This window comes from Tyto alba, unplaced genomic scaffold (genome assembly GCF_018691265.1).
Source record: "Tyto alba isolate M040663 unplaced genomic scaffold, T.alba_DEE_v4.0 Super-Scaffold_45, whole genome shotgun sequence".
Classification (NCBI taxonomy): Eukaryota; Metazoa; Chordata; class Aves; order Strigiformes; family Tytonidae; genus Tyto; species Tyto alba.
In genome coordinates, this window is record NW_024881321.1 from 38,601,184 (window position 1) to 38,612,950 (window position 11,767).

Below are 11,767 nucleotides of genomic sequence, written 5' to 3' on the forward strand. Positions count from 1 at the left end.
CTTTGGTACCAGAACACAGTTTTCTCGTTCTCAGTACATTGCCTGCCAAGACCCTGTAATTCTTTTCAGCAGCCACATGGTTCCCAGCTTGTATCAAGCAGTTCCCCTCTCCCACACGAAATGCTCCGCATCTGTCTCTGTTGAACTTCAAAAGGTTTCAGTCAGGCCATTCCGCATGCCCTTCTAGGTCTCTCTAAATGGAAGCCCTGCAATCAAGTCTAGTGACTATTCCCATTTAGGAATAATCTGAGAACTTGATCATTGTGTATCCCTTCACCTTCTCCAGGTCACCGTTAAACAGAACAGGTCTCAGCGCAGACTCATTTGGTACCCCATTTGTGACTGGCATCTAGTACAAGCCACTAATTGCTAGTTTCTGAGACATATCACACAAGTATTTTTTTTTTACTTTTTAAGCACCCATTCAGTTGTTTATTCATTTAGATTGTAATGTCCTAGCACGGATACAAGAGTACTGTGAGAGCATCAAAAGCCTTCCCAAAGTCAAGATAACCAACATACACTGTTCTCTCATCCACAACTCCAACTGTTTTATCATGGCAGGCAATCAGATTACATCAGACACAATTTACTCTTGGTGAATCGAAGCCGAGTGTCCCCAGTCACCTCCTTCTGCTTCATGTGCTTGGAGACATTCTCCAACAGGACTCACTCCCAGGGAATTGTTAGTTTATGTCTTTATCACTCAAGGACTTTCTAACTGATCCCCAATTTAATGTAATTTGAAGAATTCATAAGGATTTACATTTTGCCTCAGCAACACAGTGTGATACATATGATGTTAGATTTAAAAGGTTTAAAAATACTATCCAGTAGAAAGGAAGTGCCTCATTTTCTTCTGACAGCAGCGACACAGTTCTGTTACTACAACCTTATATTCATGATTTGGGTACTCAACTGCACTGACAATTTCTTTTGCCAAACATACTTGTGCAATTAAATAGCAATATATATTCAACCTAGGCTTCAAAGGCAAAGAATTTTCTGACAGATAACTATCTTTTGTAAATATAGTACTATTCTTACCTTATAGCTTTCAGCTCCTTGAATGACATCTTTCATTGAAGCAGACAACTGATCTTTTTCTGATCGAACCAACTCCAATTCTTCCCTCAGAGTCTGCATCTTATTACAAAGAAATATGTGTCATTAAAACAGAACCCCACACACAGAATGTTCTTCATATTAAGAAGCAGTCAGGGTACCTCTTTTCGGCTGGCATCTAATTCTTTCTTTGCTTTCACAGCAACAACCTTAATTTTATTTAGCTTCTCTCCTTTTTCAGCAGATTCTTTTTCCAGCCTTCCTAAAATAAGTAAGAAAGTGAAAAAAATATGCCTCCTCTCCCCCCACAAGAAATGACACAAAATTCAATTAGAGCACAAATACCAGTATGACTTTGAAACAAAACAAAATATAAAGCAGGGGGAGATGTTCATATGTTTCATTCAGTTAAGTGATTAAATTTAATTTGAATGCTACAAGATCCAGCTGCACAGACAGCTTAGGGACAATTTCTTCCTGTCTCAGAGGCTTCTATCACAGTTAACATTAAAAGTCATATTCCTGTCTACTTATACATACAGTTGCAACAACTTGGAAGCATTTTCCTTCTAATGTGGTGGGATAATTGCAATGAGGAAACAGTAGTTTTGGCAAAGTGTTGCTTTCCTCTCCTCTTGGAAGCCTTTGGGATTCTTATTGAGACAATTATTTCCCATATTTAAAAAAAACAAAGATGAAATCCACTACACTGTCTATAGCCAAATGTACACAGGAAGAAAAAACCTTAAGAAATATCAAATGATAACTGACTTAAGACTGCTAACAATATTTTAAATCCCTAATGGAAGGACTACTGTAGGAATTTGCACTGGTATCTACTTCCCCACCTTCCTTGGCATGTAGGAAATACGGGACAATTATGCAGAGAAAGAAAAACTAACAATCCAAAAACCCCAATCTGTTTACACAAAAGAGAACAGTAAGAAAGATACCAATTTTTTCTTGAAGCTCTGCTACTGAAGACTGCTGATCAGTTTTCTCGGTCAATGTCTCCATTAAATTCTGTATTATAAACAAAGATATAAAATATTACAAAAATTTCTTTGTGATATCTGTTTTTCCCCTAACAAGCCACCAGAAGTTTCAGCTACAGCTGGATTGTGTTTACATTCTTACTACCAAGAAAGTCTTTATCTGCAATTTCATATCAGCTTCGTAGCTGAGAAGCATACTTATGCTGAAAGGAAAACAATCCAACCTTTTAACAGCTGCTTTCCATCCTGTCCAAGGACAAAAACTGAGAGACCATTAATTATGCAGCTGTCAGTTTTACATAACCATCAATTCCCAGGACCTGAAGTTAGGAGTAGCTAATGCAGATCAAGCAGGAGTTGTTTGAGATGGAGATCATAGGAAGTCAGAGGTGAAAGATTATGAGGTCAGTTAGTCCATCTAGTTAAATGATCACTTTGAGGGATATTGATAGGAAGAGAGGTTCAAGTACAAGCAATTTTTGTCAAAATAGCACTATGACTGGTATCGTTCGGTTGTTTTTTTTTTTTTTTTTTTTTCCTGGGGGGAGGGAAGGGATTCTGAGGTGCTAGGAAACTCAGAAACATGTGCTTTCTAGAAGGGAAACTCACTTTTAGGCCAAGGAAAAAAAAATAAGAAAAAAAGAATTGAAAGTATTTTTTGAACCTTAATTCTGAAGACTTTAGAGGTTTAGTCTGTATACTTCAATAACAAAATATAACCTTTAGAGAACTCAGTTCGTCTTTCACATTTCTAAGTTCAGTTTCCTTTTGTTCCAGAATGAAATTTAAGCTGTCTTGTTTTTCTGATCCTTTTTGCTGTTCTTGAATTTGCTTTTCATAAAAAACAAGTTTTTGAGTGATCTCTTCAATATTAGCTAAAAGATCTTGGTTTTCAATCCTTGTTTTTTCACTGGCATTCTTCAGCTCCTGGATATCATGTTGAAGCGCTGCTTTTTCAGACAACACTCCTTCCAATTCTTCTCTCAAGAGATCCTTTTCTTTTTCAAAATCCTTAATCAGGGATCTATGTTCAGTATATTGAGCTGCATTTTCTTCCTCTAGTCTCTCAACTTCCTGCTGCAAGTGAAGAGCTTTCTCCTCATTCTCTAGAGCAAGGCGCTGTTCTTCCTTCATTTTTGCCAAGCATTCATTTGCAATTTGTAACAAGTTAAGAGAATCATATTCCTCATTAGAATCTGAAACGCTGGACCCCACTTGCTCAAGTAAGTGGTACAGCTGAGTTCTTACAAGGGATCCGTGCTCTTGTTCACTTTTGAGTAATGTTGATATATGGTCTTTTTCTGCAGTCACCATTTGTAGTTTCTTTTCTAAGTTTTCAGACTGCTCTTTCAACACTAACAAACAATCTTTTTCGGATGTAATCTTTTCCAGCTCTTCACTTAATTTGCCTTTTTCCTGAATGATTTTTTTATTTTCCTCACAAAGTATGTATGCTTCAGAAGAAAGGTTCTCTCTTTCACGCACCAGAGATTCAATCTGGTTTTCCAGTCGTTCCAGCACTTGAGCATTTTCATTCTTCCTGGTTAAAGCTTCATTCAGCCTCTCTGTCAATTCCTCCACTTTTTTCTTCAGGTCACTGTTGTACTGGTTAGCAACATCTACTTCTTGCTGAAGTTCCTGAACTTTCCCTTGTTCTTGCTTGCACCTTTCCTGAAGGGTTTCTCTCGCTTCAGCTAAGCATTTTACTTCATGTAAAATATCCTTGTTTTGATCAGCAAGATCAATGATCTTCTTTTCCAGTTCTTTCAAAGCAGTCTCTTTTTGGTTGATGGTGCTTGTTGCTGTGTTATTCTCCTCCTGAAGACTAACAATTCTACATTTAAGTTCTTCTAACTCTAGCTGATTAGATGACAATTTTTCTGTTTCTTCCTGGAGACGATTCACAGTTTCAAGAAGAACATCCTTTTCATTGAAAGCAGCTCGGAGTTTCTGCTGCAGTTCACTGACATCAGAAGCTTGCTGTTGTCTCATTGATTCAAACTCCTGGCTGATCTTTCCAGCAGATTCCCCTAGCTCAGTCTGTAGAGTTTCCATTGTTTCTCTCAGGCTGTTGTAATTGGACACTGCTTCTTCTTTCTCCTGAGCTAGCTTTTCAAGTTGTTCTCCAAGTTCCTGCATTTCAAAAACTAATGCCATCTTTTCTTTTTCAGAACCAGATAATAAAGTTTCATTTAGTTCAGAAATTTCTCTCTTATGTTGCTCTTTCAGAGTTTGAGTCTCTAACTGATGCTCTTTTACAGTGGCTTCACACTGCTGTCTTGCTGCTTGAAGCTCCAATTTTAGCTTTTCGATTACACAACAGTAATCTTCTTTAGTAAGCTGCAATTCATTTATTTTAAAGTCCAAGTCTTCCCGCTCATGAAAGTACTCATCCTTTATGCGATGGATTTCCTCTTCCAGTTTTAGTTTAACATTACTCATGTAAGTTAACTCATCTTTTAATATACTATGTTGGGACTGGAGCTCTTCTAAACTATGCTCCAGGTGCTTAACCTTTTCTTCCACTTTCACTTCAACGTAAGGTTCTCCTTGTGCATCTACAACATCTATCTTTTCTTCTACATTTTTATTTAAGACTTCTCTCAGCTGCTCCAAGTCATATTCACACTGGTCAGTACAAGAACACATTTCATCCTTTGCATTTTTCTCTTTTATTAAGCTCCCCTCTGCCAAACTGTGTTGTAACTGATTTATCTGGTTTTGCTGTTCTTCATTTTCTTTAGATGATATTTCAATCCGATGCATCAGCTCTGACACCTCTTCCTGATGGGCAGTTTCTAACCTTTTGAGCTCTTCATTCAGATTTTTTATTTCATTATGGTAACACTGAGAGTTGCTTTTAATAGTTTCTTGCAGATTTGTCACTTCTCTGTTTTTGTCTTCATTCATAGTTTCCAACTGCTTGTTCAGACACAAAATTTGCTCCTCATAAGTAGATTTAATTCTTTGGACATCATCTTGTAATCTTTTAACTTCTTTTTGACTATCACTATGACACTCAATCTGTTTCACCAGCTCCATTTGTTTCTCCGCTTGTTCCTCTAATTCCATTTTCAGCTTTGTTAAGTCTTCATCATGTTTGCATCGTGCATTTGCCAATTCACTCTTCAGAGCTTTTATTTCTTTCAGAGAGTCAATACTTGATTGCTCCAGTTGCTTCTGCAATTCTTCTGTCTTAGCCACTGCAGCCTAAAGAAATATGCAAGTTATTAAATACCTGTAATTTAGCACACAGAATTTCCAAATAAACCGCTTACAATAATGAAGATTTAGGAGTCATTAGTTTTAAAAATTGCTATATTTTTAAAATATCTAACTATACTAGAATAACTCAATTCAGAAGACACTGCAGAGAGTAGTACAAAAACGTATTCAGAATGAGAAACAAAAACTAACATACAGACTGAATCCTTTTGGAACAGCTGTGGATCTATCTGGTGCATGTAAGAATTTTATATTTATTGTCAGTCCTGTAAAAACTATCAATTAAGGGGTACAGAGAAAACATGCTTTAACATATAAAGCCTTTAGATTTTCTTTTAAAGTAAAACAGAACACAGGTAAGTGAAGATCAAAATTATAGTGAAATACACAACAAGCAAAACTAGAAAATAAAGATGAAAATAATTCTGCAATATTAAAGTAATGTGATATTGTTCATTTTGGTACCTCTGCTTCTTGCTTTCTTTGAATATTTTCTTTTTTCAGAGCTGTGCACTGCTGCTGACTTTCAGCTTTTTCCAGAAGTACAACATCCAGTCTTTCTGTGAGAGCCTAATTTTAAGGAAGAAGTATCACTGAAAGAAGTGTTTCTTTATAACAGAAGTATAAACAATTTTTGGAAACCATAGGTCCTCACATATTGGTCATGACTTTTTTGTCAATTAAACAGGTAAGTCTGATTTCTACAGCTACTTTCAGCCCAAATATGACAGAGATGGAATATGTAAACTAAAACAATGATGCTCAGTAACAGGTCCCCTTGAAAATCCTATTTCTGATCAGCTAATTTTTTATCACCAGGTGTATGTGGGGGGGAGCTCCCCTTCCGCAGAAAAGAAATCTCCATCCAAATAATTAACAACATTTTCCAGTTGATAAATTCCTCCTCACTACCACTTTTCACTTTCATATGCTGTCTATCAGCCTTTCTTTGAGAAAGACAGATGTTCTTACCACTTAAAAAAACAATTCCAGTTACTTTCCTGAAAGTATTTCTGTCGACATGAAACTTTAACTATATGGTTCTGATCTCATCAAATGACTGTCTCAGAAGTTTTCTAAATGGCCAAAATCTTTCTGCAGCGGTCATTCTAAAATAAACAAAAGCCTGTCTAACCAGCTACGCAAGGAAAGTCTTGCTGAGGAAATTGTACTATTCTGTACTATTCCTCACAGAACTGACAGTGTTTTCTGAGAAGCGGAGTAAGGATGTGGGGGGTAGGAAGAAAAAAGAGGTTTTAGGAAGTGTCTTGAATTCCTGAAAATTGATTAGATTCAATTTGAATTACAGTTTTAAAGCTATTTACTATTTACCAAGTGATTTCTGTAGATTTATTTCAGCTAACATTATGTAATACATTGGAAAACCGTTACATAGTCCTACCTGAATAATGTCATCAGCTCCTCCAGTAGCTGCTTTAGATCTGAGTTCTTGAATCTCTTTTTCTAGTTCTTAAAAAAGTATAGAAATTTCACAGCATGAATTGATGCTCCACCACAGTAGCAAATTACTAACAAATCCAGTGCCTAACAACACTCCTATTCAAATCAGAGATGTCTTACTTCATCAATTTTTGTTTGTTATTGAGTGACAGAAAAGGCTAATGTTAGAAAAAGAACAAATATTCAGTACTATTTTCTCCAGTCCTGACATTTAGCATGGTTTCCTGGGGAAGCAAAGCTTCCATGTCTGGGGAGAGGGACAACAGATAGAAATTTTTTTGATGATTGTCTTATGTTCTATTTAATGATCAGTTTAAGACAGAGAAAAGATACACAGTTCCTACCAGTTCTCTAAAAATAGGCAGCAGGTAGAAGAACAAGATCTTACGAATAACCCCACTAGTATAAACCCATCCCCATCCTCACTGCTTCGCTGGGCAGTCACCAGCAGTCAGCATAACTGTAACTCCAAACAAGGGGAGGTGCCAAGAGTACAAATCGTGGGCCAGTGAAAGAAAAGGGACAGCAGAGTGGAGAGAGGCAGCACACGACAGCACAGATTTACACAGGATACTTTTAGGCAGTTAACACAAAATTTTGTTTGGCATATTTTACAATTTCTTGTTAAAGGAGCAAATGATCAAATATAAAGTAGCTAACTATTTTAAAGAAGCCACTGTACTCTACAACAGCACTAATTATGCAAAAATCTATCAGAGACATTCCTCCTTTCATGTGCTTCCTGAAAAGTAAGAGGTATCCCTGCAACCGATATGGGGAACAGAAAATGACAAGTCCCACTTCAACTCTTGCACAAGCTGCACTGTTCCATCATGCCATACTGCCAGACCAAAATTAATCCAATACCTGACAAAAGCAATGCTTCTTTTTCTTCCCTTCCTTGCTCTAAGGACTTCAGTCCTAACCCTCCCACAAAAAAAAAAATGGTGAAGTTGCAGAAAAAAACATGTAGGATATTAAATCTACCTAGCAAAAATGCACAGTGGTATTACGAAAGGTCAGATAATACTAAGCATTAAGGCAGAAATTGTTCTCTTTCCATAAAGGTACCTGTACACCTTGACTTCACTTTCTGTATCAGCATTACTTGCTTTTTTGCAAACTTGATGAGATCTTCTTTGGGCAATGTGTCCAGCTGTAAAAAAGTACATATTAAAGAAACCACCTTCCTCTGACCCAGAGGTAAGCAGAGAACAGGGCATTTTAGCAAGTGACTTCTAAGAAGTTAAATTTGAGGGCATGAAACTGTCTTATCGCACATTAATAAGAACAAAGTTATGGCTGTTCTGCTATCCAAATCTGTTATTTCAAGTGCAGTAACAGAAACTACTCCTAATTCTGCACTTTTCCAAAATCATTCTAGAGCACAGAACTGGGCAGCATGAGACAGACAGGAAAACTCAGCTGGGAAGGGTTACAATTCAGTAATATAATTTGAACAATGTTTGGAAAATAGCATGCTGACCTAACACCGACACTGTTTAAATTTACTTCAACATATGCAAAGAAGTCTGTGTACACTGTGAAACAGACTGCTGCCAAAACTGAATGCTAGTAATATTTTATCAAATACTGTAACAGGAAGTGAACATATCAATGAGATTTTTTTCCCCATGCTTCCCAAAACACTTTAGCCTAGTGCTTATACATCAATTTTTCAAGAAGTCTAAAAGACAGGAAACTGTTTAAAAATATCTTTAAGTCTTCCTATTAGTCACAGCTTGCATGCTAAGCTGCAACCCTTTCAACTACTGCTACCCAAATAAATTAGGGTTGATTACCTTTGATTTGCCTGATCCCGGTGTGCCAGAAGATGCCACCAGCTCTTGCCCAGCATCTTGAACCTACAACAAAATAAAGTACAATCTGTGGATGAACTTTTTAATGTAAGACTAATAAAGTAAGTAACTGAAAGTCTGTGAACACTGAGAATAATTTAATATAGTAAAAGCTCAAGGAAAAAAATGAAAAATATATTTGAAGGACTAGTCTGAAGGATAATGGAAAAAAATTCAGTATCTATCGTGATTAGTACAATACAACTGCAGAATAGAAAACTCTTGATTTCCAAACCAGTATGATCTTATGATTCCATTACTAAATTGACATCTAGAGTTGATACACTACTGAAAAAATATTTTATTTACAAGAGGTTACAAAGGCATGACTCACTATCTTGTTCTTAAAAGACTTATTAAAAAAAGGCATGAACAAAAAAAGCTTGTATAGGAGTAGCACTTAAATCAAACTCTGGGAACTTTTGAACCACATATACTTCTCAGCTTTTTTTTCTTTCTTAAACACACTAGTTATCACTACAATTGTTGGCCTAACAACTGTATTTGAAAAGACTGCAAAACCAGGGCTCTTCTGAACAAAATATAACCCTCCCTGCCCCCCTGACTTTTTTTTTTTTTTTTAACCACACTGGTTAGCACTAAAACTGCTGGCCTGACAAACAGATTTGCAAAGGCTCTGCAAATTTCTGGGCTCCCCATTCCTAATACACATGCATAACACCTTCTACTGTAAACTTCCACAGGTCTAATCTGGGAGACTATGTTACTTTACAGTACTTTCTACGATATTTCTATGAGCTTACCTATACTCAGGAACATGGAGAAACATACATAACTAAGATGGGGCAAAGGAAAATGGCACTGATACTTCCAATATATTAAAGGGTAGCATTTCCAAGCTTTGACCTTTACCCTGCTTTTTCCTTCATACTATCATATTTGTGTGTGCATAAAAGTGAAGAGAAGTATATATAAATATTTGTATTTTTATATATCTACATGTTTGTGTGTGCATGCGTGCATATATGCACATACCTTCAATTTTATTTTGCTACTCTCTTTATTCTGACAAAAAAAACCCACCACCTTATAATAGAAACTAAGGAAAACCCAAACTGGATCTAAACATTACTAGAATGAAGAATCACTAACAATTTGGAGAGAACAGCTGATACAGATAATAAGAAAGGCCATCATTAGAAATATGGGTTCAAGTACAGACCAAGGACAAAGGCAGTTACAGTTATCTTTCTCTGTATCACATGGGCTAGAGGTTTTTTTGAGATGGCAAAAGCAAACCTATTAGAAAATAATGTGCCTGTAAAACAAATACAGCATTAAAAAAAAAAAAAACCTATGAAGTTTTAGATTTTTTTGGTACGCAGAACTCTGTAAACATTTACATTCCTAATATTTCAGCACTGTAGTTAGCAAAACACTGTCACTACAAGCAATATGCTTACACAGTATAATTAAGTACAGTAAGTTGTATGTATTTAGGAAAATGATAGCACATGTCTCCCCATACTACAGTAAGGTCAGATGAATTTGCACATTAATTTTACTCTCCTTTAAGCAACATGGAGAGAGGCAGAACCAGGTATTATGTAAGACAATGCATCCGGTTTTGCTGTTCTGGTAACAGAAACCAGAAGCAGCTTGGGTAGCAGGCTTCACCCATTTGAATTAGAAGAACAGAGAAGATTAGTTACTAAAAAGCCCTCAACTTTTAATTGGTTAGATACATCTGAGCTGTGAGCCAGCAGACAGTACATACACTTCTAAGCACAACACTGAATCCTGCAAGGATTCTCAAGTTTCTCTTCCACCATTCTGAAACCATGGTATGCTTCCATACTTTACTGTTATATACATGTTTTATTTTTTAGTCAAAGCCTACTTTATCTCCACTAAGGTGTTTCCAAGCCACAGTTTAACATGTTCTGTGTATTTTAATTGCTACCTGTACCTTACTTTTGCAATAGCTGAACACTCTGAAAAAGTCTAACCGATGTATGAAGGCAATATATTAAGCTTTGATGTAAACTGTGGCAGTAACGACGATTACAAAGACCAACTTTTTGAGCAGAATGCAACTTTTAGGCATCACCAATTCTAATCCTACCAAGTCACATAAAAACACATTCCGAGCTGTGATCGCTTCAGCAAGTTGAGGCAGGGTTAGAACGCGCGCAGCTCAAACTACCAGGCCAGTTAATTTCATGTAGGAATTTTAAACTCTTCAAGGTTGCCTCTGGATTTGCCGTGGTGGTTATGAAAGCTGCACTAGACACATACACTACAGTGATTTTATTCGCTCGCGTCGGTAGGCATTTCCCAGTCGGCAGGCAGTTAACACATCAGGTCATCCCACTAGGAAAGGGACGTTTGTTCACCCGCGGGCCCTCCCCGCATTCACTGCGCGCCACCTGCCTGTCTCTCCCCTTGAGTCAGCACCGGCTGACCGCCCCCCCCGACCCCACACGCCGGATGACACCCCCACCTTCTGGCGGAAGGCACGAAGCGACCCCCCCCCCCACGAAGCCCGCGCCGGCGCCCCCCACGCCCGCAGGGGCAGGACAGGGGCACCCGTTGCCCACCCACCCCCGCGGGCAGGCGGCGAGCAAGGCCGAAAGGACGCGCCGCGGCCCGGGGCCATCCCCGCCCGCCACGCTGGCCGCGGGCGGCAACCGCTGAGGCGACCGCTCCGGCCTCGCGGACAACCGCCCGCCAACGGCGCGCGCGGCGGACGGGCTACGGGTGGGGGTGTGCAACCCAAGGTCACGCGCGCCCTCACGGAACCACCCTCCCCCCCCCCCCCCCCCCCCCACACACAAACACCCCCCGAGGGCTCGGCGTCCCCGCTTCCCCCAGCCGCGCCCGCCGCCCCGTTACCTCCATGGCGGGGCCGGCCGGCTGCAGGGGCGGGGAGATCGCGGCACCGCGGCCGCTGTCAGCGCCGCTACATCCTCCCCGAGCCACTTCCGCCTCCGTCATCCCCCGCACGCCGGCGAACGCAGCACCTTCCGCCAACCCGAGCCGGCCGCAGCACTAGGCGCCGCTCGTCAGTGGAGCCCCGCCCCCTCGAGGCCAGGCCCCACCCCCCCGCCGGGGCCCGGCCCCGCCCCCTGGCAGGCGGAGGCGGCTGCGGCGGCACGAGCCGCCTCAGGGGAAGGGGCGGGGCCGCAGCGGGGCCGCAGC

At 39.6% G+C, this 11,767-nt stretch overlaps 1 protein-coding gene across 1 annotated transcript in view; it reads right to left on the reverse strand.

Moving 5' to 3' along the window:
- The window catches only part of GCC2 (GRIP and coiled-coil domain containing 2), a 32,275-nt gene extending 20,676 nt beyond the window's left edge, over positions 1-11,599 (reverse strand). Inside the window, exons 1-9 of the mRNA XM_042805973.1 lie at positions 11,462-11,599; positions 8,549-8,611; positions 7,818-7,902; positions 6,688-6,755; positions 5,751-5,855; positions 2,781-5,270; positions 2,019-2,088; positions 1,227-1,327; positions 1,048-1,146 (exon numbers count right to left, since the gene is read on the reverse strand). Coding sequence (XP_042661907.1) covers positions 1,048-1,146; positions 1,227-1,327; positions 2,019-2,088; positions 2,781-5,270; positions 5,751-5,855; positions 6,688-6,755; positions 7,818-7,902; positions 8,549-8,611; positions 11,462-11,563 — 3,183 coding nt within the window. The 5' untranslated portion in view covers positions 11,564-11,599. The remainder of the gene's footprint in view (positions 1-1,047; positions 1,147-1,226; positions 1,328-2,018; positions 2,089-2,780; positions 5,271-5,750; positions 5,856-6,687; positions 6,756-7,817; positions 7,903-8,548; positions 8,612-11,461) is intronic.
- Positions 11,600-11,767: the final 168 nt, after the last annotated feature.